The sequence below is a fragment of the Engystomops pustulosus genome, chromosome 1, assembly GCF_040894005.1.
Source record: "Engystomops pustulosus chromosome 1, aEngPut4.maternal, whole genome shotgun sequence".
NCBI classification, from domain to species: Eukaryota; Metazoa; Chordata; class Amphibia; order Anura; family Leptodactylidae; genus Engystomops; species Engystomops pustulosus.
Window position 1 is genome coordinate 30599316 of NC_092411.1, and position 27836 is coordinate 30627151.

General features: G+C 46.3%; 1 protein-coding gene across 1 annotated transcript; it reads right to left on the reverse strand.

Annotated features, from left to right (window-relative positions):
• Nucleotides 1-651: 651 nt before the first annotated feature.
• On the reverse strand, nucleotides 652-11407 carry SMIM15 (small integral membrane protein 15). Its single transcript, XM_072136939.1, has 2 exons — nucleotides 11253-11407; nucleotides 652-1058 (listed from the first exon to the last, which is right to left on the reverse strand). The coding sequence occupies exon 2, from the start codon at nucleotides 1038-1040 to the stop codon at nucleotides 816-818; it is 225 nt and encodes a 74-aa protein (XP_071993040.1). The 5' UTR covers nucleotides 1041-1058; nucleotides 11253-11407; the 3' UTR covers nucleotides 652-815.
• Between the last annotated feature and the right edge of the window lie 16429 nt (nucleotides 11408-27836).

The following is a 27836-nucleotide window of genomic DNA, read 5'->3' on the forward strand; positions in this document are numbered from 1 at the left end:
TCCATATGTTCTTGCATTAAGATGTTGAATGCTTTATGTACAAAACAGAACCGGCATAGAAATATAACAGGTTTACAATCTCTTGCCATCATATTGCCATTTATATCTTTTATTAAGGCAATGGCACAGCTTTTGTGCATCTTTTGCTAGTCTATCCCTTCTATTACAGTGTCAGTACTGGAATCTAATAAAAGTTGTGCACAATTTGAGCTGGAAAGTTAATCTGCTACAAAGCCACTAATATGTTTTGCAAAAATTGTGCTGCAGGTCCGGGTTATGTTGTCCCTATAAAGCCCTGTATTCTTTCCTAGAAGACTCGGGACACATGGGAAGGGTCGGCTGTGATTTGTTTGCATCTGAAATTATTTTGCATTGCAGGTTATTTTTATTCAGCAAGCGGAAGACACTGTAAATCATTAGGGGTTAGGTATGTCAGCCCCTGCTTCCCAGCCTCAGGGATGACACTCCCCACAGCATTGCATCCATAACATCATCTAGAGTGGACTCTCTTGTATATCGACGTCACATCCCCCAATACGGCCGGGGTCATAAGCCCCTTAGTTTCAATTTAAAAATTATAAAATTGGGTGTAAAGAAAACCCGACACGGTTTATAAAAATTGAAAATAAAACAAATAAGAAAACCCAACACTTAAAAAGAATAAGTCCCTATTTTATATATGAAACACACAGAAGCCTCACACGGCCGGACATAAAATCTCGGGACACATGGCTGGGAATGTCAATGATGTACAGGAGGAGGAGGAGCTGTGCATTAGACACGGTGACTGGTTAGTCTGTGACGCTGCTGGTCCCTCAGTCCTTCTTAGTCCTCTTGGCTTTTGCAATGTTTTCCTGACGTTTCTGCTTCTTTTTCTGCTCCCGTTCTTTGACCTCGATCATCTTGGCCAGTTTCCAGGAGAGCACAGCGCTCGCTATGAACAGCGGGGTGAGGGCCAGGATGACCGTCGTCAGGAAGCCGTACGGGTCTTTGGCCGCCCATTCCACTATGTACTCGGCCCAGGCCTTTATGTCAATCATGTCTTCAATGACGTGTCACTAGGAAAACAGATGGTCGAGAGTCACAATATGATGACACACTATAAGATCAGAGCTCACAGGAGTTAGTAGGTCAGTAATGGATCCCAGAGAGATCACCATCAGTGCCTGGTCCTACACCCAGGATCCCACATATCAGCTATAACTGATCAGGCAGGCTACTGCGGTGCCACGTGTCAAACCCCCAGCAATCTCATATAGATGAATGCTCCAAGATCCTGTAAAAGTCAGGGACCGAATTCACCAACTAAGAATATTCACAGTGATTGAGGATAGACCACCAGCTGCTTCTTCCATAGATGTAAAGGGAACCTGTCCTCATTTTCACTACAGACAGGTTACAGAAACCCATCACACCTGCATTACACATATGGCTTTCTCTAAGCATTTACATTACCATAGAATTGTGTGTTATAACTTATCTTGCACCCTGACAGAATCATTTGTAGTCCCAGGGGTTGGGCTTTGGTTTGGATGCATTTTTAAAAAAAAAGCACATGACTTGTCTGTGCTGCAGACTGCTCAGCTCTCAGCCCCCAGCTATGTGCTCCTGTACAGCTCCTCCCTCTCCCACCGATGTCAGCTCACCAGGCTGTGAGCTCTGTGAAGGTGCAGGAGGGAGGAGCTGTACAGAAGCACAAAGGTGGGGGCTGAGAGCTGAGGAGTCTGCAGCACAGACAAGTTAGTTATTTTTGCAATGCATCCAAACCAAAAGCCCAACCCCTGGGACTACACCGATGATTCTGTCAGAGTGCAAGGCAAGTTATAACACACCTATATTGTACTGCAAATGCTTAGAGAAAGCTGATTTGTAATGGAGCTGTAATGGGCTTCTGCAACCTGTCTAGTGAAAATTAGCCCCCTGGTGACAGGTCCCTTTTAAAGGAAATCTACCACAATAAACCGGGGCCACTTATAGATCCAGGAACTGACTGTGGTAAGCTTCTTATATCTGTTACCAGTGCCTCTCTGACCCTTCACAGGCTGTTACACTTTGAAGGAGCAAAGGGTGGTTTAACAAACTGAATCTGCAGCACGGAGGGACTCTGTTAACACACCCAGATCCCTTCTGGTTCATTACCTTAACTTAAAAAGGTAACGGATAACAAATATAAGAAGATTACCACAGTCACGGTGCCTGGATTTATGAGTAAGTGTCCCTGGTTTTTTTTAAGGTAGGACATCATTGTCAGATCCATGGGAGGGTCTGGTCCTTACAGATCAGCTGCTTGACTGTATTCTGGTTCAACATATCCAGAACAGGAGATAAGTCGGGGGCTCCATAACCTGTGCAGTCTTCCCCCACTAGTAGAAATGATACGCCGCATCATCAGGTAACGTAATTTAGCGGCTATTCATTGCGCCCGCGGGGAAGCAATCAGGTTCTCTCTTTGGGTGCATTGTTACCATAGAAATGGCACAGTATGAAACAGGAGGCCCGCGGGTCTACGCAGGACAAAAAGATGAATAAAGAAGAGACAGATAGTAATAGAAGCAGCGCTCACACAATGGAGTAATAGTGCGACACCTGACAATGGGAAGGGAGAATAGCAGACTGCACCGGCACATAAAGGAGAGCGCAGCGCTGGGCCATGGTCCCGTATCAGCGGGGGCTTATTACTTGTCAGCTATTATTGGCAGCCATGATACCCGGCAGTGCACTGCCATGAGATAATGACTGGACCACCGCACACATGGAAGTGCACAGACTGAAGCTTCATACTATAGACACTGGACCGGCAGCAGGTATACAAGGGTCTGAACGGGTCACACGGGCCTCACCAGCTCCTTGTCTGCATCCCAACTCTGACATTAGTGAACTGTAAGCCGGTCCACGAATCCCAGTACTGTCCTATAAAGGAACACATCGGCCCAAAGACGACTGAGCTATAACTACCAGGAGGATCTGACTGTAGGGGGGGGACGTGGACAAAACCAAGTGCTTCACAATAAAATGTTTAGATCTTCTTAGAAAAGAACAATGTAAGAAAATGGACCCATTAGGACCCGTGTAGTGGCACCGTGCCTGGCACATTCCTATGGGCATCATCATGGTACAATCTACTAGAGACTTAGAAAGGAGACCTTCTACATCAGTGATGACTTACCTAGGTCAGAGGTGACACATCAAGACGTTTTCGTGGGGCAACTCTCCTGAGAGCCAAACCCAATGCCGTCACTTACCGAGAGCTGCCCCACCTCCGGATGCTGACGCTACGTGCTGCTCCGACGTCACTACCTGATAGCGTCAGTACCTGGAGTGTGAAGCGGGTGACAGCCATCTTACCTCACTAGTGAAGGCACTAAACCCAGAGCTCCCACCTGCACTAAATTTACTGCGCGCTTGCACCGTGACAGCTGGAAACACAGGAATTATTGGGTTACCTTGTATATAGAGAAGGTACATCAGCCTCCAATCAGTCTACTTCAGAAAAATGGTCTTTATTGCAGTGTTCAATGGTGGGACAACACGTTTTGGGGCCAGACTGCCCCTTTCGTCAGGTCCAGTATAAATATATAAGGGAGGAGGGGTACCCTGTGGGTGATGGAGAGTGCAAAAATGTATGAATTTCTATATCTTTATAATGATACGGTGACAAAACATAATAGAGGGCTGCAACGGATATAATTCAAGTATGTGCAAAAAAACATATGGATAGATGGAGATGAAGGATGAACATATTTAAAAATCACACAAACATCAGTAATAATATATGTAAATAATTATATTAATGAGAAAAGGTTATTGCATTAATGGGGGATGTATAGGTGACTATCCGACTACAGATAAACGTAGGAAGGAGTTGGTAATAATTCTACTGACTTTCTCATACTAAATAGTCACGTTCCTCCACTTTTATCCCAGAATTCAGCAGACCCATTGGCTGCCTGTAGAGTCCTGAGGATCCTGGGGGGGTCCATACAATTACTACCAACTCCTTCCTTCCTCATTTGTAAGTATGATAGTCACCTATACATCTCCTATTAATGTAATGAATTCATTGTTTATATATATTTTTAATGGAGGCATTTTATAACTATTTACTCATGCATGCATCATTTATAAGTATGTTCAACCTCTATCAATATGTTTTTTACCCATACTTTTATTCCAACCAGTCTTGAATTATATCAGTTGCAGCCCTCTATTATATTTTGTTACTACATCATTAAATATAATTATATATATTTTTTATATTTTGCACTCTCCATCACCCAGTGTACCCCTCTTCCCTTACATATATTTTAACTGGACCTGAAAAAGGGGGCAATCTGGCCCTAAAATGCATTGTCCCAGCGTTGAACACTACTTATTAAATTATTTAATACATTTTTCTTATTGCAGACTTATGGAAAGCAGCGAGTCGACAACCCTTAGTCTATATACAAGAGGTCCCCTACTGAAGAACACCCGACTTACAGACAAACCCCTAGTTATAAACGGACCTCTGGATGTTGATAATTTACTGTAATCTAGCCCTAGACTATAATAATCAGCTATAACAGTTATCACAGGTGTCTGTAATGAAGCTTTGGTGTTAATCCTGGTTCTTATGACAATCCAACATTTTTAAAATCCAATTGTCACAGAGACTAAAAAATATTTGACTGCGGTTATAACTATAAAATATACAGTTCCAAATTCAACTTAAGAACAAACCTACAGTAATGTAACCAGAGGACTGCCTGTACATTGTACCATCTGACAACTATCCAGACCAGATCCCAAGTAGAGCTGCCCGCACACACAGCAGGCCCCATAGACTTGTATTGTGCACGGTCACAGAGGGGTGAGGTGCTACAAACTATAGAGCAGGTCCCAATTCCTAGCCGGTTTGCATCAGGGCCGGTCACTTCCTATGCACATGGCGCCGGTTTGCGGCCCCATTTTGCGCACACACAGTAGTGTACATGAGGTCTTACAGATATATACCTGGTAACCAGTGTATATATCAGCTGATATGTATTATTCAGGCAATTCTAAGAAGAATTGGCATTTTAGTGCTCTATGAATTCTGCTCACTCCTAAAATAGCAGAAAAAGACTGGAGTTATTTAGTCTTCTGGATTGAGAAACAAATAAAGCCATTACCAGAGCAATCTATGCGAGAGAAGAGCCATGAGCCGCCGCCACAATAAATGAAGAATATTTGCACTCACTGGATTTATATTACTGTAAACAGAGACTTTCTCCAACACAAATACCATCCTGTGCTCATAGGGGACAATGCGATCCCACACAGAGGCAACTGCAGCAGCACGGCTCAGGAAGGACACAGCAGCTTATTATACTGGACATGGCTTATACAGCAGAGCAGAGAATCTGCAGGCAGCATGTTATAGAGCAGGAGGAGCTGCGCAGATCTTACATAGTGTCCTACCTGCAGGCAGCATGTTATAGAGCAGGAGGAGCTGAGCAGAATGTACATAGTGTCCTATCTGCAGGCAGCATGTTATAGAGCAGGAGGAGCTGAGCAGAATGTACATAGTGTCCTATCTGCAGGCAGCATGTTATAGAGCAGGAGGAGCTGAGCAGAATGTACATAGTGTCCTATCTGCAGGCAGCATGTTATAGAACAGGAGGAGCTGAGCAGATTGTACATAGTATCCTATCAGCATATTAATAATTATTATTTATATAGCGCACACTGATTACACAGCGCTACAAAGAGTTTTGCCAAATCGGATATTATAGAGCAGAAGGAGCTGAACAGATCTTACATAGTGTCCTATTAGCAGGCAGCATGTTATAGAGCAGAAAGAGCTGAGCAGATTGTACAGTGCCCCATCAAGACAAAATCTACTTCCAATACATGTGGATTTGCCGCAAAATCTGTGGTGTCAAAAAAAAAAAAAAAAAAAAATTTAAGGGTTATTTATTGGCACAGCACTACTTCTCTACTGCATTACTGACATCCTCTACACAAGCTTACACTAGGCGAATCCTTATCATCCCCAGGACAACTATGAATAGCAGAAAATGGATAGGTCTTAAATTACCGTCCTCGTCACAAAGGTTGTTGCCCTCCGAACTTAAAACCTGGACTCTGACAAGAACTAATACATTTTGTTTGTTATTCAAGAAAAGAAGCCAATGAGGATGAGCGGCCGCTGCCAAAGACAACCTCACATTGCTTATTGTGCGAGCAGAAATAATCCAGCAATTATCCTCCCATCTCCACAGAATGCAAGAGCGGGACATTTTTGTCATAGAAGAAAACATTTGTACAGCTTTCTCATTACACAGAGACAAAGTTTTTTTTTTGTTGTGGTTTATGTTGTGTAGTGAGAAGGATAAATACAATGGGGATGTTACACAGTAATGTTTATGATGTATATTTTATACACATCCAGGATGAATATCTTCTGCCCTAGACGTTTTCGGTTGTAGTTTTGTAATGGTCCCATTAACCAATGTGTTTGCCGTCCGTAATAGTGGAGGAAAAAATGTTGACAAAGTCAAACACAAATACCGTAGTTGTTTATAGATATGTTGGGGGACAATTATATAAAGTGTCCTTAACTGTGCCGGCTATGTTTTCAGACTAGCTGGGGGACATTAACTATGGGCTTTCCACCTTTTGTTTGGCGCTCCCACTGCCTTTCCTCCTTTCTGACCCATTTATTAGTGGTCGGCGCCAAATGAAATTGATTATCTGCATCCTCTGATTCCGAAAAGTTGCACGATTATCATGGTGTGGAGACTCTACACTATTAATATCTGTCCTTTCCAGCAGCGGAGAATAGACCAAAACAAAAATGGCTCTGGACAGAAATATTAAACATGTACCTCGTTACCGACAGCTAGTCAGAAACCAAGCCAGCAGAGGTAAGGACACTTTATACAAGCGGCCCCAAATATTTCTGTCCCGGGGACAAGTTTCCATTCTACTAGTTCTTTCTCTTTAGTCTACTCTCTGCCACTTTTTAGACCCCAAAAAATGGAAAAGTGGTTTCCACACCATGAAAACCACAGGCCTTTTCGAGGGAGCAGTCCAAGGATGCCGAAAAATCCACCGTATATACTCGAGTATAAGCCGACCCGAGTATAAGCCGAGACCCCTAATTTTACCACAAAAACTGGGAAAACCTATTGACTCGAGTATAAGCCGAGGGTGGGAAATGCATTGGTCACAGCCTCTCCAGTATGTAGCCTGCCAGCCCCTGCCCCAGTGTATATAGCCTGCCAGCCCCTGCCCCAGTGTATAAAGCCCCCCCCCTCCCCCCTCCGTGCAGCACAACAATACCGGATGGATCGCACAGAAGATCTACGGGTGCCGCCAGAAAGGCGAGTTTTGATTCATTTATTTTTTTGACTCGAGTATAAGCCGAGTTTGGGGTTTTCAGCACATTTTTTGTGCTGAAAAACTAGGCTTATACTCGAGTATATAAGGTAATTTATTTTTATGGCGCAGACCACTAGTATATGGATCTGAAAGGAGAACAGGCGGTGGGAGCGCCACAAAAAAGGTGAAAATCCCATAGTAAATATCCTCCATTATATCAGAATTTATAGGCACACAAGTCCTCATTCCCAGGCCATGGTGCCACAGGCAGTGGGAGGACACTCCAATGGTAAGTGGCACATGGTCTATGACAAGTTTTGCATGTAAATTTATCCTTTCAAGTATAGGCAACCAATAGTTTATACATGGGGAAAAATATTTGGTATTGCATAATGTGAAGTACGGTAGTTGTCTCTGTGTAGGACCTGCTGCAACTACAGTGGCAGCTGCAGTGATGGCACCCAAAGGGCTCTGGTTATGCAGGGGCTGGGTGCCCACCACCTACTGATCAACCATTAATAGTCATTCCTAGATCACTAGTCAATGTGTGGAATAAAGGTGAGCAGTCAGATCTAGAAGTTATGAAAGGACGTAACCAACTTTGTGCAGCTCCATACAGCGGTGGTTTGATGATTGGGTCAAATTCAGGAAGGAGGAAGACAGTGATATGGTCACAAGGGCCCCTGAGGGTCACCAATGTGCTTGGGGAATGATGGCTATACCATTCTGGTCCTTGCTGTAGAACAAATTGATAAAAAAAAAAAAAAAAAAAAGTACATCTTGGGAAAGGTTACAGAAATATAACAGAGTTAAAGCTGATGGATTCTTCCCCAAATAATCCAAATTGAGCACATATGGGATGTGCTTCCCTTATTGGGTTTAAAAGATCTGGCAATGATGTCTTGGTACCATAGGACACCTTCGGTCTAGGTCTATGCATCGAAAGATCAGCTGTCTTGATGGCACAAAGAACAAAATAACGCTAAAAGCGATGGCTATATATAATGTAGACAATTGTATAAACCTTATAAAGTCGCTGTATACTCTATATAAACACTAATATATTGTAACATACTGATCCCTTTAATCGTATAATCCCTTTTATCATCAATTCACATAAGGCAGTCCCAATCAATTAATCTTCTGTATCATTGTTAATATTAACATCCTTCATACCTGATCAGGACGCTCTCCCCCCCATTAACACATCCTAACGATAAACCAGATTTCACAGATGAAAAGAATAAGTAAAGACGTCTTTGAAGTGAAGACAGACGTTGGCCGACCCAAGAAGGAAGCAACAGCGACTATAGACTAATCAGCCCCAACATTTACATACAGGAAATGCCTTGTATCCAGCGCTAGGCTCGCTATATAGTCACACAGCATTGCTACCCAGAGGAGTTTTTTTAAAGGGACTTTCCAGGATCAGACTATTTGATGAACAGACCATGGAGTATACTACTAAGTATCCTGCACCCCTGCAGATACATGTAATGTTCACACGCTGCCTTTGAATTACGTGGAGAGAAACCACACGCTGATCTATAAGGGTTTAAAAGCTTCTAACTTCTCAGCACCCTAGAAAAGGGTCTATATAGGGTGCAAAAAACACCTGACAGGTTCCTGGAAAAGTCCTTTAACTTGCTAAAACCAACATCTCCCAGACTGTGATCCAAATGCAGCAGCTATACCCCTACAACATTTATGAAATGCCCTAAAAGTGGTAAAACCATGTTCATTTAGATATATAAAAATGGTGGCTGAAAGGAACCAACTATTTACTTTTGGATTATTTTTGGCATCCTCTGCACAAAATTGTCATCAGCTGTATCCATCCCCAACACGAAACTTATGGGTGGACACAATAGAGACAATTTAAAGGAAACCTACCAACGCACCAGTAGCCTTGGATGATAATTTGCATAAATTGAAGATGTTATGAAATAGATAAATAAAAGGATAAGAGAAGGACACGTTAGGGTTGAGGACAGAAAAGGGAACCTTCATAAGTGGATTCCTGATGGTAGGGATCCTTTAATGCAGTCTAGGCCATGTTCTCATAGTTTTTGGACACAGCTTCTCTCTGCTCTGTATATATGTTGCATCCAAAAGGAAACACAGAATAAAAAAAGCGTAGTATTCTATACCTGCTGGGAAAAAAAAGTATACTTTAAAGGGAACCTGTCACCAGAAGGCTATATATAACCTGGGGACAGGTTCCCATAGACCCTCTAACGTGGATAGCAGACATGGTTTTCTCATATTTACTTGTGAAGCTTACCTGGCTCCCTGCCAGCAGGTCCTACTGAAGTCCTGGAGGCGGCTGCATTTAGAAAGGTAACATGTGTTTCCGAGTTCGCATATTTCCCCTGCTCCTCTGTATTCTAGAGTGCACTTCCCACATCCACCCTCTGTATCCCTCCCCATCAGGACCCTCATTAGCTCATTGCACAATCTATCCCTTCGCTCACTGCGCATGACAGGGATAGGCACGGCGGCTCACTGCGCATGCGTCCCGTCCCTACGTAGTGTAACTAGGAAGTTTGTTGCCTCCGTTCTGCCTAGTTACACTATGTAGGGACGCATGCGCAGTGAGCGGCGAGGCACAGGGAGCTTCACAGGTTAATATTACATCTATAGACCACTAAGATATGAGAAGACCATGTCTGCTATCCACGTCAGAGGGTCTATGGGAACCTGTCCCCAATGAAATATAACCTTCTGGTGACAGGTTCCCTTCAAGCTGAGGCCATTACAGGGATGGAGGTCACTGTATAGTATCAGTACCATTTTACACTAATATGTCTGCCCGCATGTTACCTCTACTATAAGAGCTGCAGAGTCTGGCCATAGGCAATCATTGTGCATAATATATATATATATATATATATATATATATACACACACACACACCTATGCAGCGTAATCATCGCAATCACTTTTGAGGTGGTTTGAAGTGCAGTTTTGCAATGGGGACGAGCCTCAGGCCTTAGTAAACAATAGCATGCTTTTCACTGGAAACACTAATGAGATGGAGCTCATTTGAAGAGCATGTAACGAGCGTACAGGAACACTAAGGCCTCGTGCACACAAGCGTAATGTGGCCAGATATCTGTCCGCACCGTTTGCGGATGGAGATCTTTCCCCGTAGTCTATATTCACACTGCCGTTGCCCGCCGTACTGTAGCACACGGCAGCACGGGGAGAGGAGGAGGTAAGTGCTGCTCACCCCCGCCCCTCTCCATATGGATGTATGGCGCACGGTGCTATAATACAGGACATGTCCTATCTTTTTCCCGGGTACGGAGCAGTACGTTCACCCATTGCCGTCTATGGGGGACGTATATCGGCCGTATATACATCCCCCTTGCGGCACTGTGAATACAGCCAGGGTAACAGAGTGGTGATCACACATTGTATCACCGTACACAGATAAATATAGGACATGCCCTGTATCTCTCCCTACTACGGCGCCAGCCGCTCTCTTCCCTATGGAGAGGGGAGGGTGAACTGGGCATGACATATTATGATGGCCACCATAGTCACATGTGCATGATGATGTCATCATGAGTGAGAGGGCCATTAGATAGAAGCAGGAGCCACTAGTGATGTCACAATCAGTCAGGGACAGGGGTGTATTGCTGCCCTTGTTATTGTTCGGTTTATGGGGCATTTAGGGAATTATACAAAATCCTCTCCCCGCTTCCCTCCAAGAACAGCGCCGCAGCTGTGCACAGGTAATGAGAGGTACTGCAGGGACGCCCCATTCACTTTAATGAAGCTGAGCGGCAGTACCTGCCAGTACCTGTGACAAGGGCGGCGCTGTACACACGTTTGAGCCGCCTGCTCCACGTCATCTTATATCACTAGTCACCGCACAGGGGAAGCCGCGGGAGTGTACGTACCAGGCCGCACATAGGGAGCGCACAGCCGGAGCCCGAGGAAGCAGCGACACCTCACACACACCCGAGCCCCGCCCCGCCAGCACCACCGCTACCACAAGCACTTCCTGGTGTCACCATGTAACGGGAGTCCTGGTTGGACGCAGCGCGCGGCCTATAGTTGGTTGGAATACAAGCTGCGCTGTGATTGGTCAGTGATGGTCACGGCGGGGGTTGGTTTCATTGAATAAAATTCTCTTCCACTGTGGGCTCGTGACGTCACGAGGTCCCTTGAGCTAAGGGACCGTCTATAAAGACCTGGACACTACCCAAGCGTAGAGCGGGGGCGCCGGCCTGAGAGAGCGGCGTCAGGGCGAGATGTTAACCCTTTGACAACCAGAAAGGGACTTTATTTTCTCTATTTCTTTAGGCTGATTGTTTTATTGTGCATGTATTGTATAAAGTTTATTGTAAAAAAAATAATAAATATGATTAGGGGTTGGTTTTTTTTGTTGTGCTACTAATTTTCACCTTTAACGCCCTGTTCACACCTGACACAACACATACCAACAGACCCGACAGACCACAATGGCAAATGGGCGTTCCCAGGGTTGAACTGGAACGCCTAAAGCCCATCAGTGAAATTGATTTTGGGAGCCCACCTACTGCTACATGAAATATTCCCTGCCTATTCTAAGGCCTTCTCTTATTTCCCCTTCTTATTTTGTTACCTCTCACCTCCCCTCTCATGTTTGGCCCCTCTCATCTCCCCTTATATTGTGGCCCCACCCCCCTTATTGTGCCCCCCCATATTGTGGCCCCTCTCATCTCCCCCTCATATAGTGATATTTCATCTCCCCCTCATATAGTGGCCCCTCATTTCCCCCCTCATATTGTAGCCCCTCTCATCTCCCCCTCATATTGTGGCCTTCTCTCATCTCCCCCATTATACTGTAACCTCCCCCTCACAATGTGGCCCAACTTCTCCTTTTTCTATTGGGACCTCTCACCTCCCCGTCATATTGCTGGCCAGGACTTCTCCAGAGCTACACCAATTCTTTGGAAGGCCCTACCCCGGTATATCAGACTAATACCTGACCCCCAAAGATTTAAATGTGCCCTGAAACCCCATTTATTTAGGCAGGCCTATCACGCTTGCTAACTGCATGCAACTTTAACTCTTTATTAACCTATTAACCACTTCTGGGTACTCCCCCTGTCTCTTATCCGGAAAATGCTTCTCTGCAGTCCCACTGACTTTGGACTTTGTATATAAGATAAATTATTTTTATTCCATTCCCTTTTAAAGAATGGCTGGACCATTATACAAGCTCTTATACCTCTTGTGTCACCCCCCTCATCCTCATAGACTAATCTCTTGTGTCACCCCCTCATCCTCATAGACTGTAAGCTCTTGTGTCACCCCCTTCATCCTCATAGACTGTAAGCTCTTGTGTCACCCCCTCATCCTCATAGACTGTAAACTCTTGTGTCACCCCCTTCATCCTCATAGACTGTAAGCTCTTGTGTCACCCCCTCATCCTCATAGACTGTAAGCTCTTGTGTCACCCTTTCATCCTCATAGACTGTAAGCTTTTTTTGTCACCATCTCATCCTCCTAGACTGTGAGCTTTTGTGTCACCTCTTCATCCTTATAGACTGTAAGCTCTTGTGTCACCCCCTCCTCCTCATAGACTGTAAGCTCTTGTGTCACCCCCTCATCCTCATAGACTGTAAGCTCGTGTCATCCATTCATCCTCATAGACTGTAAGATCTCGTGTCACCCCCTCATCCTAATAGACTGTAAGCTCTTGTGTCACCCCCTCATCTTCATAGACTGTAAGCTCTTGTGTCACCCCCTCATCCTCATAGACTGTAAGCTTTTTTGTCACCATCTCATCCTCCTAGACTGTGAGCTTTTGTGTCACCCCTTCATCCTTATAGACTATAAGCTCTTGTGTCACCCCCTCCTCCTCATAGACTGTAAGCTCTTGTGTCACCCCCTCATCCTCATAGACTGTAAGCTCGTGTCATCCATTCATCCTCATAGACTGTAAGATCTCGTGTCACCCCCTCATCCTAATAGACTGTAAGCTCTTGTGTCACCCCCTCATCTTCATAGACTGTAAGCTCTTGTGTCACCCCCTCATCCTCATAGACTGTAAGCTCTTGTGTCTCCCCCTCATCCTCCTAGACTGTAAGCTCTTGTGTCACCCCCTCATCTTCATAGACTGTAAGCTCTTGTGTCACACCCTCATCCTCATAGACTGTAAGCTCTTGTGTCACCACCTCGTCCTCATAGACTGTAAGCTCGTGTCATCCCTTCATCCTCATAGACTGTAAGCTCTCGTGTCACCCCCTCATCCTCATTGACTGTAAGCTCTTGTGTCACCACCTCGTCCTCATAGACTGTAAGCTCTTGTGTCACCACCTCGTCCTCATAGACTGTAAGCTCTTGTGTCACCCACTCATCCTCATAGACTGTAAGCTTTTGTGTCACCCCTCATCCTCATAGACTGTAAGCTCTTTTGTCACCCCCTCATCCTCATAGACTGTAAGCTCTTGTGTCCCCCCTCATCCTCATAGACTGTAAGCTCTTGTGTCACCCCCTCATCCTCCTAGACTGTAAGCTTTTGTGTCACCCCCTCATCCTTATAGACTGTAAGCTCTTGTGTCACCCTCTCATCCTCATAGACTGTAAGCTCGTGTCATCCCTTCATCCTCATAGACTGTAAGCTCTCGTGTCACCCCCTCATCCTCATAGACTGTAAGCTCTTGTGTCACCCCCTCATCCTCATAGACTGTAAGCTCTTGTGTCACCCCCTCATCCTCATAGACTGTAAGCTCTTGTGTCACCTCCTCATCCTCATAGACTGCAAGCTCTTGTGTCACCCCCTCATCCTCATAGATTGTAAGCTCTTGTGTCACCCTCTCATCCTCATAGACTGTAAGCTCGTGTCATCCCTTCATCCTCATAGACTGTAAGCTCTCGTGTCACCCCCTCATCCTCATAGACTGTAAGCTCTTGTGTCACCCCCTCATCCTCATAGACTGTAAGCTCTTGTGTCACCCCCTCATCCTCATAGACTGTAAGCTCTTGTGTCACCTCCTCATCCTCATAGACTGTAAGCTCTTGTGTCACCTCCTCATCATCATAGATTGTAAGCTCTTGTGTCACCCCCTCATCCTCATAGATTGTAAGCTCTTGTGTCACCCCCTATTGTTTCAAATTGCTGTTGTTACTGTGTAATGTCTTATTTTATTTGTATAAGTTCTGTGCAATTTGATGGCGCTGTATAAATATTATTGTTATTATATGACACTATGTACAATCTGCTCAGCTTCTCCTGCTCTTTAACATGCTGCCAGCAGAAAGGGAAATATGTACAATTTACTCTGCTCATCCTACACCAGTGATGGCGAACCTATGACACTCCGGGCCCTCCCCCTGTATGAGCTGTGTCTCCAGTCAGCACAGGTATCATCCCGGGGCTCAGCACCAGGAGAGGTGACCCGGCCATGCACCCGGGAGACTCCTCTGCAGCTCCTGATAGTTGTGGTGGGGGAGAGGTTGGCAGCACAGACAGAGGCTACATCGCTGCTGCCTTGTGTGATGGTCAGTGTAGAGGTGGAGCAGGGACGAGGGAGGACAAATACTCTCATAATACAGTGAGTAAGGTCAGTGCACTGTATGATGAAAGACAGTCATCAGGGCTTGTGTGTCAGTTTTGTGATTTACAAGCCCTGAAATAATCGCAACGCCTTGCAAATCGCCAAACATGACGATTATTTTGCTCCTCGTGAAGGAAATGCGGACATCGGCTCCTGCACCCTCGCTATAACCTGTGAACTTTCATGACTGAAAGTTTGCAGGTTACTAAGCATTTCCACACGTGTCTGATTGTAACCGATCTATTACATTGTGCGATTTGCTCATCGTAATAGATGTGGAAAATCCCCATATACTACCTTACTGTAGTATGGCAGTACATGGTAGGATCAATCAGACAACCTAGGGTTAAAGTACCCTAGAAGTTAAATAATTATACATATTTGTAATTAAAACTATAAATATCAAAAAATTATGGGGTTATTTTTGTCAAGGTGACACACCACCCGAGTTATGCTCGTTTTTTTTGGTGAATTTTGACACACCAAGCTCAAAAGGTTGCCCATCACTGTCCTACACTATAACATGCTCTTTGTAGATGCACTTTGTGGACACTATGTAGAATCATCAAGCATCAACTGCTTTATTACTTGCTACCAGCAGACATGACTCAATGTCCACTCTGCTGAGCTCCTCCTGCTCTATAACATGCTGCTGCCATTCAGCTTCTGCTGCTTTATAGCATGCTACATCCAGAAAGAACACTATGTACATTCTGCTCAGGTCCTCCTCCTTGATAGCTCCTCCCCCTCAGGACACCCACTCCTCATTGGCCACTCCCATGGGACTCGGCACACAGCTCTACATGTAGAAAGGTTACCTTTGACCTAGCACATTTTTTTTTGGGAAAAAGCCAGTATTACTATAAAAACTCTTTGTTAATGTGTACACTATTCTCCATGGGGATTTGGGGGATCCAGAAAAAAAGGCTCCTGATGACAGGTTCCCTTTAAGTAGAACAAGCAGGGCCTAGTAGCATTTCTTTAACCCACCCATGTTCTCTACCTGGCCTGCCTTGCTCTGCCCTATTATGAATTATCTATGCAAGCCATGCTAGTCCTCCTCTATATTGAGTCCATCTATCTAGATATTTGCATAGTTTGTAGTCAGACAATAATTTAACCTAGCATTGCCAAGTTCTCCTCCCCTTGCAGGCTTCTTTGTTTCAGAAACCATGGAGATATCTCCAGTTAAAGGCACTTATTTGTAACTAAATTATTCATACCCACATTGCTGTGGAAGGGAAGAGAACATACCTAGCATAATGTCTTCCAGTTTGGAAATATTCTTACTATTTTAGACACAGATGTAGAATGTGACTCATGGCATCCATTTCCTCGAAGGACCTGGCCTCTGGCCCTATTCCTTCCCGATGCACTCACATCCTATAGACCAACCCTCTCCTTCTGTCCGGATCCTTAATTATACCAATATATCTTCTTCCCGTTTACACATGCACTCAGGGTATAATTACTAAATGACAAGACCTACTAAAGGTGAGCTACAAAGAATAATTAACCGCTATCTTACATAGGATGATCGCCGTCCCCCGCCACGTTCACGTTTTCTTGGATATTTAGCGTGGATTAGTTAAAGGTCAGACATTATTACTTAGTCACGGTGAGCGTGTTTATATTTGGCAGAAACAAACAATTAATGATAAGTAGTGGGTGGTGCGGTAAATTTAGATGGATAGATATTATATTTTATGATAATAATACTAATACATTTCTTACATTCACCAGTAGAAGCCAAAGTTTAATTTAGATAAGTGGTTGGCGTAGCCTCTCCGGAGGTTATGTAGGTCTGTACTGGGGTCCCCTCCATTAGCAAATAAGTTTGACTGTAAAGGACCCACAGGCTGCTGTTAATAAATTCAGTTACTTAATGGTTAAAAAGACAAAATGGCCATTGGAACAATATTCCCATTTGTTTATATTCCCAGAATCTTTTCATTTCTTTTGAGGATGTCTGTACCTTAATATGATGTATTCAACTTCTCAATTTGTGTAACCAGACGCTTGCATTACACAACTAAAAAGCAGATAAAGGCTGCAAAAATAGAGACTGAGAGAAAAATTGCCAGGGAGAGCAAAAATAATCCCAAATTATTTTTCAAGTATATAAATGATAAGAAACTAAAAACAGATAGTGTGGGCCCCCTTAGAAATAACATGGGGGTCATGGTGGAAGGAGATGAGGATGTTAGGATCAGTGGATCCTCTGGACCACCGCGGGAGATGTAACTAGCCAACACCCGGAACCGGAGCCCAGCGGCACCTGGTATTCACCAGAGCCCGCCGCAAAGCGGGTTGGACTTGCTGCGGCAGGATACCACTAGGTCGTTCCCAGGTGTGACTAGCCCACGGTGGCAGCCGAGGTCGAGGTACCTTAGCGGATGACAATCTCGTAGTCAGGTCCAGGCACAGGGTCAGGGCAGGCGGCAGAGATGCAACGTCAGGTCCAAGTCCGGGGTCAGCAACAGGAGGTCCAGGCAGGTGGGAACGGGAACACAGGCACACGGAACACAGCAACACGGAGGAACTCAGGTAACACAGGACTCAGGAGCGGGAACACACAGGAATACACAGGAATACACGGGAACGCAGGAATACACGGGAACGCAGGAATACTCGCTTGGAAGCTTTCTCTAAGGCTATGAGGTACAAAGATCCGGCAAGGAACGCAGGAAGAGGCAGGATTCTTAAAGGTGAGGTGTTCAGCCAGTGCACCAATTAGCGGTGCGCTGGTCCTTTAAATTTTCGGCCGGAGCCGCGCGCGCGCCCTAGGAGGCGGGGACGCGCGCACAGCAGTCCGAGGAAGTGCAGGAGCCGGGAGAGGTAAGAGACACCGGGCAGCAGCGGGGGCACATGAAGGAGCACGAATGCGCCCGCGATCCGTGACAGGGATTGCGGGAGCACCTGTGACAGTACCCCCCCCCCCTTCGGCCTCCCTCTCTTCTTGGGCCTGAGAAAACGTTGGAGCAGGCTCTTGTCTAGGATGTTATCCTCTGGCTCCCAGGATCTCTCCTCAGGACCAAATCCTTTCCAGTCTACCAGAAACAACCGCCTACCTCTCACAGTCTTAGTATCCAGGATCTCTTTCACCTCGAAGACATCGGTGGAATCAGCTTGTGGTACCGGAGGAGGAGTAATTTGTCGGTTGAAGCGGTTGAAGATGACTGGCTTAAGGAGAGAAACGTGGAAAGAATTCGGAATGCGCATGCTGGGAGGCAGACGCAACTTGTAAGCCACCGGGTTGATGCGGCCGAGAATTTCAAATGGACCCAAGTACCGAGGTCCCGATTTATAGCTCGGGATCTTCAGCCGAACATACTTGGCGGACAGCCAGACCTTGTCACCAGGAGCTAAAACAGGGAATGGTCGGCGTCTTTTGTTTGCTTGACGCTTGGTCTGGGCTGTAGCTCGGAGCAATGAGGTGTGGACTTGCTCCCAGATGGCTTTCAGATCACGTACCAGGTTCTCCACAGCAGGAACATCTGCAGACGTAGGTAACGGAAGAGGAGGCCGAGGATGCAGTCCGTAGTTAATAAAAAAGGGAGCAGAACCGGCAGAAGTGGAGTCCAGGGAATTGTAAGAGAACTCCGCCCATGGTAGAAGAGATGCCCAGTCGTCCTGACGGGCAGAGACGAAGTGGCGGAGATAGCAACCTAAAGTCTGATTCATCCTCTCCACTTGGCCGTTAGTCTGTGGGTGATAGGCAGAAGAGAAGTCCAAGTTCACCTGCAACTGGTTGCACAAAGATCTCCAGAATTTGGACACAAACTGAACTCCTCGATCCGAGACGATGTGCTGAGGGAGACCATGAAGCCGGAAAATATGCTGGAAGAAGAGGCTGGCGAGACGTGGAGCAGAAGGCAAACCTGGTAGAGGGACAAAGTGAGACATCTTCGAAAAGCGGTCAGTCACCACCCAGATAACGGTGTTGCCAGAAGATGGCGGTAGATCCGTAACAAAGTCCATAGCCACATGAGACCATGGGCTGGTAGGCACGGGTAACGGCAACAGAAGACTAGCAGGTTTAAGTCGTGAAGGCTTGTTGCGGGCACAAGAGGCACAGGAACCCACAAAATCCCGAACGTCTTTGACCAAATCAGGCCACCAGTAGAATCGGGAAATTAAGGCCACAGAGCGCTGCACCCCAGGGTGCCCAGCCACACGAGAAGAATGTCCCCAGGTCAAAATCCTCTTTCGGAGACCAGGTCGCACATAAGTCTTGCCGGGAGGCAGCTGCCGGAGGTCCACCGGCGCGGCAAGCACAAGTCTCTCTGGAGGAACAATATGCCTTGGAGCAGAGTCCTCCCCCATAACATCAGAAGCACGGGACAAGGCGTCAGCCTTGATGTTTTTCTCTGCAGGGCGAAAATGGATTCGGAAGTCAAAGCGAGAAAAGAAGAGGGACCACCGGGCTTGACGTGGATTCAAACGCTGAGCCGTCTGAAGGTACTGAAGGTTTTTGTGGTCCGTGAAAATGCTGACTGGAAATCGGGCTCCCTCCAGCAGATGATGCCACTCTTCCAAAGCCAGCTTGATGGCTAGAAGCTCCCGATCTCCAATGGAATAATTTCTCTTCGCGGAGGAGAAGGTTTTGGAGAAGAAACCACAAGTGAGTGTTCGTCCCCCTGGGACCCTTCTGGGTAAGGACTGCCCCAGCACCCATGGAGGAGGCATCAACCTCCACCAGGAACGGCTTTTCAGTATCCGGTCGGGTAAGGACTGAAGCGGAGGAAAAAGCAGTTTTTAATTTCGTGAAGGCTTCTTCTGCTGCTGGTGGCCAGACACGGGGATTAGCACCCTTTTTCGTAAGCGCCACCATCGGCGCGACCAAAGATGAGAAGTGTGGGATAAATTGCCTATAATAATTAGCAAAGCCCAGAAATCTTTGTATAGCTCGCAGTCCCACTGGGCGTGGCCACTGAAGAACCGCAGATAACTTGGCAGGATCCATCTGCAAACCCCTATCAGAAATTATGTAGCCGAGGAATGGAAGGCTCCTCTGATGAAAGTGGAACTTCTCCAGCTTGGCATAGAGGTGCTTTGTCCTGAGGCGGCTGAGAACCTCCCGTACATGAGACTGGTGGGACTCCAGATTGGCAGAATACACAAGGATGTCGTCCAGGTACACCACGACACAACTGTACAATAAGTCAGGGAAAATATCATTTACAAATTCCTGGAAAACGGCTGGCGCATTACAAACTCCGAAGGGCATAACTAGATATTCAAAATGCCCATCACGGGTGTTAAAGGCGGTCTTCCACTCGTCACCCTTCCTGATGCGGATGAGGTTGTAGGCCCCACGAAGATCCAATTTGGAAAAAATTCTTGCACCCCGCAGACGATCAAATAGCTCCGTGATAAGCGGCAGAGGATAGCGGTTCTTAACGGTGACCTTGTTAAGACCGCGATAGTCTATACAGGGGCGGAGAGAGCCATCCTTTTTTGTGACAAAAAAGAAACCAGCGCCAGCTGGCGAGGAGGATTTGCGGATGAAACCTCTTTGCAGATTTTCCTTAACATATTCCGACATAGCGGCAGTCTCAGGAACCGAAAGCGGATACACCCGACCCCGTGGTGGAGAAGATCCAGGCAGCAGGTCAATGGGGCAATCATAGGGACGATGTGGTGGAAGGATCTCGGCTTGTTTTTTAGAAAACACGTCTGCAAAGTCCCGGTACGGAGCTGGAAGTCCCTCCAGAGGCTTGGGAGACAAGATAGCAGTCCTGACAGGGAGCGGATGTGGAACCGTCATGCAGCGTGAGGGGCAATCCGGACCCCAACGGAGAATCTCCCCAGAAGACCAGTCCAGAACTGGGGCATGATGCTGCAACCAGGGGAGACCCAGCAGGAGAGTAGAAGTGCACTGTGGCAGCACAAAAAAGGAGAGCCTCTCTTTATGCAATGCACCAACTTGAAGGAGCAGGGGTTCAGTGCGAAACCAGATAGGCACGGAGAGAATCTGGCCACTGACTGAGGCAATGGACAAGGGCTTCTCAAGACGAACCACCAGGAAGTGATGCAGGGCGACCAGTGCAGCATCTACAAAGTTCGCTGTGGAGCCCGAATCCAGGAAAGCAGAAACCTGGACCGGAGTACCGGTGCCAATGCTGAGGAGTACAGGGAGAATCAAGCGTGGAGAAGCTTTATTCACACCTAGGGACGCTTCTCCTGAGAAGCCTAGGTGCTGGCGTTTCCCGGGCGTTGGGGACGTACAGGGCAAGTCCCGACGAAGTGCTGTGGGCTGGCACAATACATGCACAAGTTCTCCTGACGTCGTCTGGAACGCTCTTGTAGAGTGAGCCGGGTTCGGTCAACCTGCATGGGTTCCTCAACAGAAGATTCAGGCGGGACCTGGAGCAGCCTTTGGAAGACTGGCGCCAGGCGAGGAATGCGTCTAACATGGCCTTGGGGATACTCGGAGCGTAGTTCCTCAGCTCGCTCCTTAAACCGGACATCAATTCGAGTGGCCAAGGTGATGAGGTCACTCAGAGTAGATGGAAGATCCCGAGCTGCCAGTGCGTCCTTGACCTGCGCAGAGAGCCCTTTCTTAAATGTAGCGATGAGGGCTGCATCGTTCCAAGCAAGTTCAGAAGCCAGGGTGCGGAATTGAACTGCGTACTCTCCCACCGATGAGTTGCCCTGACGTAAGTTCAACAATGCAGACTCCGCAGAGGAGGCTCGTGCTGGTTCCTCGAAGACTGACAGGAACTCTGACAGAAACGCAGTGAGGCTAGACACAACCGGGTCATCTCTGTCCCAAAGCGGAGTAGCCCAGGCCAGGGATTTCCTGGAAAGAAGGTTGAGGACAAATGCCACCTTGGACCGCTCTGTGGCAAATTGCGACGGCATGAGTTCTATGTGCAAGGAGCACTGGGTTATGAAGCCCCTGCACATCTTGGGATCTCCATCATACTTGCCGGGCAAAGAGAGGCGTAGCCTGGGTTCAGCAGCAGGAAGATAAGCCGGGGTAGCAGGGGTCGCAGCGGCCGCTTCAGGAGACTGTTGCTGATGTTGGGTAGCAAGTAGTTGTTGTAGCATGGCGGTGACTTGCTCTAGCTGATTCCGCTGTGCTGCAATCTGCCGGGACTGGTGGATCACGATGGTGGCGAGATCAGGCTGACTGGGAGAAGGAGCCTCGGCGGGATCCATGGCCGGATGTTACTGTTAGGATCAGTGGATCCTCTGGACCACCGCGGGAGATGTAACTAGCCAACACCCGGAACCGGAGCCCAGCGGCACCTGGTATTCACCAGAGCCCGCCGCAAAGCAGGTTGGACTTGCTGCGGCAGGATACCACTAGGTCGTTCCCCGGTGGCAGCCGAGGTCGAGGTACCTTAGCGGATGACAATCTCGTAGTCAGGTCCAGGCACAGGGTCAGGGCAGGCGGCAGAGATGCAATGTCAGGTCCAAGTCCGGGGTCAGCAACAGGAGGTCCAGGCAGGTGGGATCGGGAACACAGGCACACGGAACACAGCAACACGGAGGAACTCAGGTAACACAGGACTCAGGAGCGGGAACACACAGGAATACACAGGAATACACGGGAACTTTAAATTTTCGGCCGGAGCCGCGCGCGCGCCCTAGGAGGCGGGGACGCGTGCACAGCAGTCCGAGGAAGTGCAGGAGCCGGGAGAGGTAAGAGACACCGGGCAGCAGCGGGGGCACATGAAGGAGCACGGATGCGCCCGCGATCCGTGACAGGGATCGCGGGAGCACCCGTGACAGAGGAAAGGGACAATCTACTGAATGTCACCTTCTCAACTGTCTTTACCCAGGAAAATCCCCTGGTGGAAGACACAATGAGGAATAATGTAAATTCTTTTTGGAATGTCAACAGTTTAACCCAGGAAGAGGTACAGCGCCGCCTCGCTACCACTAAGATAGATAAATCACCGGGGCCAGATGGCATACACCTCCGGGTTCTGCATGAACTATGTACCGTGATAGACAGACCGTTATTTTTAATATTTGAAGATTCACTGAGGACTGGTTATGTTCCACAGGACTGGCGCATAGCAAATGTGGTACCAATATACAAAAAAGGATCAAATAGCGATCCTGGAAACTACAGACCCGTGAGTCTAACTGCTGTGGTGGGGAAAATATTTGAGGGGTTTGTTAGAGATGCTATCCTCGAGTATCTCACTGTGCACAACCTTATAACCCAGCGTCAGCATGGGTCTATGAGAGATCGGTCCTGTCAGACTAATCTGATTGGTTTCTACTAGGAGGTAAGTTCAAGACTGGATCTGGGGGACGCTGTGGATGTTGTATATCTGGACTTTTCAAAGGCATTTGACACCGTGACACATAAAAGGTTGGTATATAAAATGACACTGCTGGGAATAGGAGAAAATCTGTGTATTTGGGTAAGTAATTGGCTTAGTGATAGAAAACAGAGGGTGGTCATTGATGGCACATTCTCAGATTGGGTTGATGTTACCAGTGGAGTGCCACAGGGGTCAGTATTGGGGCCACTTCTTTTTAATATTTTTATTAATGACCTTGTAGTGGGTTTACACAGTCAAGTTTCAATATTTGCAGATGATATTAAGCTGTGTAAAGTAATAAATACTTTAGCATTACAGAGGGATTTGTGGAAGCTTGAGGAGTGGGCAGAGAAATGGTTGATGAGGTTTAATGTAGATAAATGTAAAGTTATGCACTTGGGCCATGGAAACAAAAAGTATAATTATGTTCTAAACGGTCAATTACTTGGTAAAACTGGAGCTGAAAAGGACTTGGGGGTATTGGTGGATGGTAAACTTAATTTTAGTGACCAGAGCCAGGCGGATGCTGCCAAAGCAAATAAAATTATGGGATGTATTATGGGATGTATGGGAGGAATAGATTCTCATGATAAAGACATAGTTTTGCCCTTATACAAATCCCTGGTCAGACCACACATGTACAGTTTTGGGCACCAGTGTATAAAAAGGATATAGTAGAGCTGGAACGGGTGCAGAGGAGAGCAACCAGGATTATTAGGGGAATGGGGGGATTAGAATACAAATGAAAGAAAAAAGCAGATGTGTATATCTACTTTTTTCTTTCATTTGTTCATTGACCTATATAGATGTGTTGACTTCCTTTAGTATTTATGATTTGCCCCGTTTTCTCTGGTAGGGATTAGAATACAATGACAGATTAAAAAATTTGGGATTATTCAGTTTAGAAAAAAGACGACTGAGGGGAGACCTCATTACAATGTACAAATACCTGAATGGACAGTACAAGGATCTCTCCAAAGATCTTTTTATACCTCGGCCTGTGACCAGGACAAGGGGGCATCCTCTACGCCTTCAGGAGAGGTGATTCTACCATCACCATAGACAAAGGTTCTTTACTGTACGAGCAGTGAGACTGTCGAACTCTCTGCCGCAGGAGGTTGTTATGGCGGACTCTATGTACATGTTCAAGAGAGGCCTGGATGACTTTTTGGAGAGAAAAAATATCACGGGTTATGGGGATAAAACATTTATTTAATTCTTAAAGGTTGGACTTGATGGACTTGCGTCTTTTTCCAGCCTTATATACTATGATACTATGATACTAACTAGTTTTAGGCTGAAGTCTTATATAAGGGTATCGTGTCCATGGGACAGTTTTTTGGTGTACAAGGCATTTGTCCTGGCCCATGCCATTGAAATTGTGCCACAAAAAAGTGGGGGTGGTGTCAGGTTTACCTGTGCCAGTGTATCGCTGAAATCTCTGCCTAGTAGGCATGGCACACCCCAGGTGTCCTGATGGTTATGACTGCCACACAACGTCCCCATTGTCTTTTTGTGCCAGTATACTTATATGAGCTAGAGTCAGAAACAGGGTCCCGAATAAATTGGGTATCATATGTTCCCACCGTTTATAGGCTCTTTGGCCCATGGCTGTTGGAGTGGTCTCCCCCCCATTGTAGTTTACAGAAAAGGTGGACAAGGAGAGACCAGAGAGCGCTCATAGAGTACTATATTGTCGAAAAGGAACCGGTTTAGGTAGGATGGTTAGAATAAGAGAGAGATGTACTATTGCCAGGCACAACACTAGTGGAAAGCTTGAAAGGAGTACCAATTTGGTGCAGTGGACTGAGGCACTCACAGGAAGCAGTAGCGTAACTAGAAGCTGATGGGCCCCAGTGCAAAGTCTGTGCCAGGCCCCCGACTATAATGTATGGTTTACAGTAATAGTCTTCTCATATGAGAAAGTGACACCATAAGGGCCCCCTAAACCTCTTGGGCCCGGGTGCGACCGCAACCTCTGCGCCCCCTAAAGTTACGCCCCTGGGTGTGCGCTTAGAGTTTTCCAGGACACTGCCTGTCTATCCTCACTTGAAAAAGGAATCCCTTTTGAGATTCCGAAATGCGTTGTGTAACCGAGACACCAATAAATAGTTTTGTTGTGAATATCTCTCCGTATTCCTTCGACTACCAGTGTGCGCCGCAACGACAACCACCCTATCACCCATTGTAGTTTACAAGCAGTAGGATGGTAATACAATCTATAATAGAGGACTGTAGGAGAATGTTATAGGAGATAGACAGATAATAGGTAGATTGATAATAGAAGATAAATATGAAAGATCATATACTGCAGATTTATAGATAGATAATAGATTTATAGATGCATAAATGCATTGCAGATAGATATAATAGATAGAAGACTTCTAGATAAATAGAGAAAAAGCTGGATAGATAAATGGTGAGACAGACAGATTTATAGATAGATAATAAGATGATAGATATATAGACAGGAGATAGATGAGAAGCATCTTCACCCAGGGATTCAACCAAGTGATATTAAAGGAGCAATACATCCTCTGCCCACAAAAGGCCACATGCAGGAGCCCCCTTTAGGAAAGGAAGCCCTGGGCAAATGCCCAGTTTTCCGCCCCCTAACGCCAACCCTACCTCTATGCAAGTCTGATAAGGCACATCAGGGCCGGATTAAAGGAGGGGCTCCTGGGGCTCTAGCCCCGGGGCCCCCGCCACTTTCACTTTTTAAGGGACCCCACCAGCTTCCAGCAGTCAGTGACTCAGTTCAGCTGAGTCACTGACTGTCTCTGTGTGCGATGCGCAGCGGCCCGTGACCATCCGAATCAAACATAGGGGTCTAGGATGTCAGCTGTGTCAGTGAGACACAGCTGCCATTGCTGGGAGAGTTCGCCGATGCACTGTTTTGGCCTAAAAAGCCTACAGTGTCGTGGGATCATTGGAAGGGAAAGTGAGGTAAGTATGAAGTTTATTATTTTGTGGCCATTTTCTACAGAGGACTGGCGGCTAAATTCTACAGGGGGCTGGTGGCTGTATACTACAGGGGGCTGGTGGCTGTATACTACAGGGGGCTGGTGGCTATATACTACAGGGGTCTGGCAGGCTATATATTACAGGGGTCTGGCAGGCTATATACTACAGGGGTCTGGCAGCCTATATACTACAGGGGGCTTGCAGGCTACATACTACTAAAGGGGCTGGAAGGCTATATACTACAGGGGGCTGGCAGGCTATATACTTCCGAAAACATTGTTGGAAGGGCCCCCACCAGTTTGCGCCCAGGGGCCCCCACCACCCTTAATCCGGCCCTGAGGCACATGGTATTTTCTCTACTTCTTTTTAAGACAGTCACTGCCTCTATCAAATTTGGCTTCCAGAAGCCAATTACCAACAATCCTGTAATCTGCACTCTCTCTTGCAGTGTTGGGTATCTTGACACAATCCCTCACATTCAGTCTCCAGCTCGTCTCTGGCATGGCAATTCTCACACTCTGGTATTGCCTACAAAGTCAGGCGTGGCTAATACAACACTAGGTGGCCACTTTGTGGCAAAGCTGACATTCTTCTCAATATAACCTCCTCCTGTAACATTCTGCTTCTGGTGTGGCTCCTGCTGCTGTAAAGGCCCATTCTTATATCCACTCTCAGACAACTGTGGGTGTATGTGGGTGATAACATGGGATATTATTTTGCTCAATGAGTTTCAGTGTGGAATTCACCATGACCTTCCATCTTTGCAATACAATGCTTTCATTGGCCATGGCTCTATGGGTCCCAGATCAACCCCCAAAATACCATTTTAGAATTAATTGCTGATCGCAATGTAGGTATTCTTTACACAGAATGCTGAAATTGTTTTTTTTTTTTTTTTTTTTTGTAACCTCTATTACCTCTACCATCAAAATCCATCATGATAAACCAGGGGGAACATGCTCATAGATACAGGCACTGAAACTGTAGTAATCTTCTTATATTTGTTATCCTCCTTCTTTCCAAAATCAACTTTTTAAATTATTCTAATGAGCCTGAAGAGCTCTGAGGGTTGTTGTCAGAGCCCCTTTATGCTGCAGCTTCACAGACTGTTACAGTGTGCAATGAGAACTTCCCCCTATGCTAATGATGCAGAGGGGGAGACAATGTAACAGCCTGTGAATATGCAGTTTATTCTAGAAGGAAGGCGAAAGTCCCGGTGTCTGGATCTATGAGGAAGTGTCCCTGGTTTATCATACATGATGGTAGATTCCATCATCCCACATTTTGAGTTTCCATTTCTTTACCTGAATTATAAGTCTTATTATATAAAAACTTCCATACTTGAAAGTTTGGAGGACTGATTAATAAGGACCTTTTACCACCTCTGTAAATAGCTGGAGAATCTTTTCTTATCAAGCCACATTGTGCTGCTAATCAGTTATTCATCCTAGAAATGTAGTAATAATCAATTGGCAACTCGTTTTTAAGGAAACTTTAAGGAATCTGACGCTATCTTGTAATGGCAAACAGTCCTGGATGGTGGAGGGTACACTTCTTTGACAAAGGGGAATAGTAACACCCAGTTGTCAATTTAGTCATAATAATAATAATAATCTTTTTTTATATATATGTAGTGCCATCAAATTCCGTAGTGCTTTACAAATCATACATTGACATGAGGAAT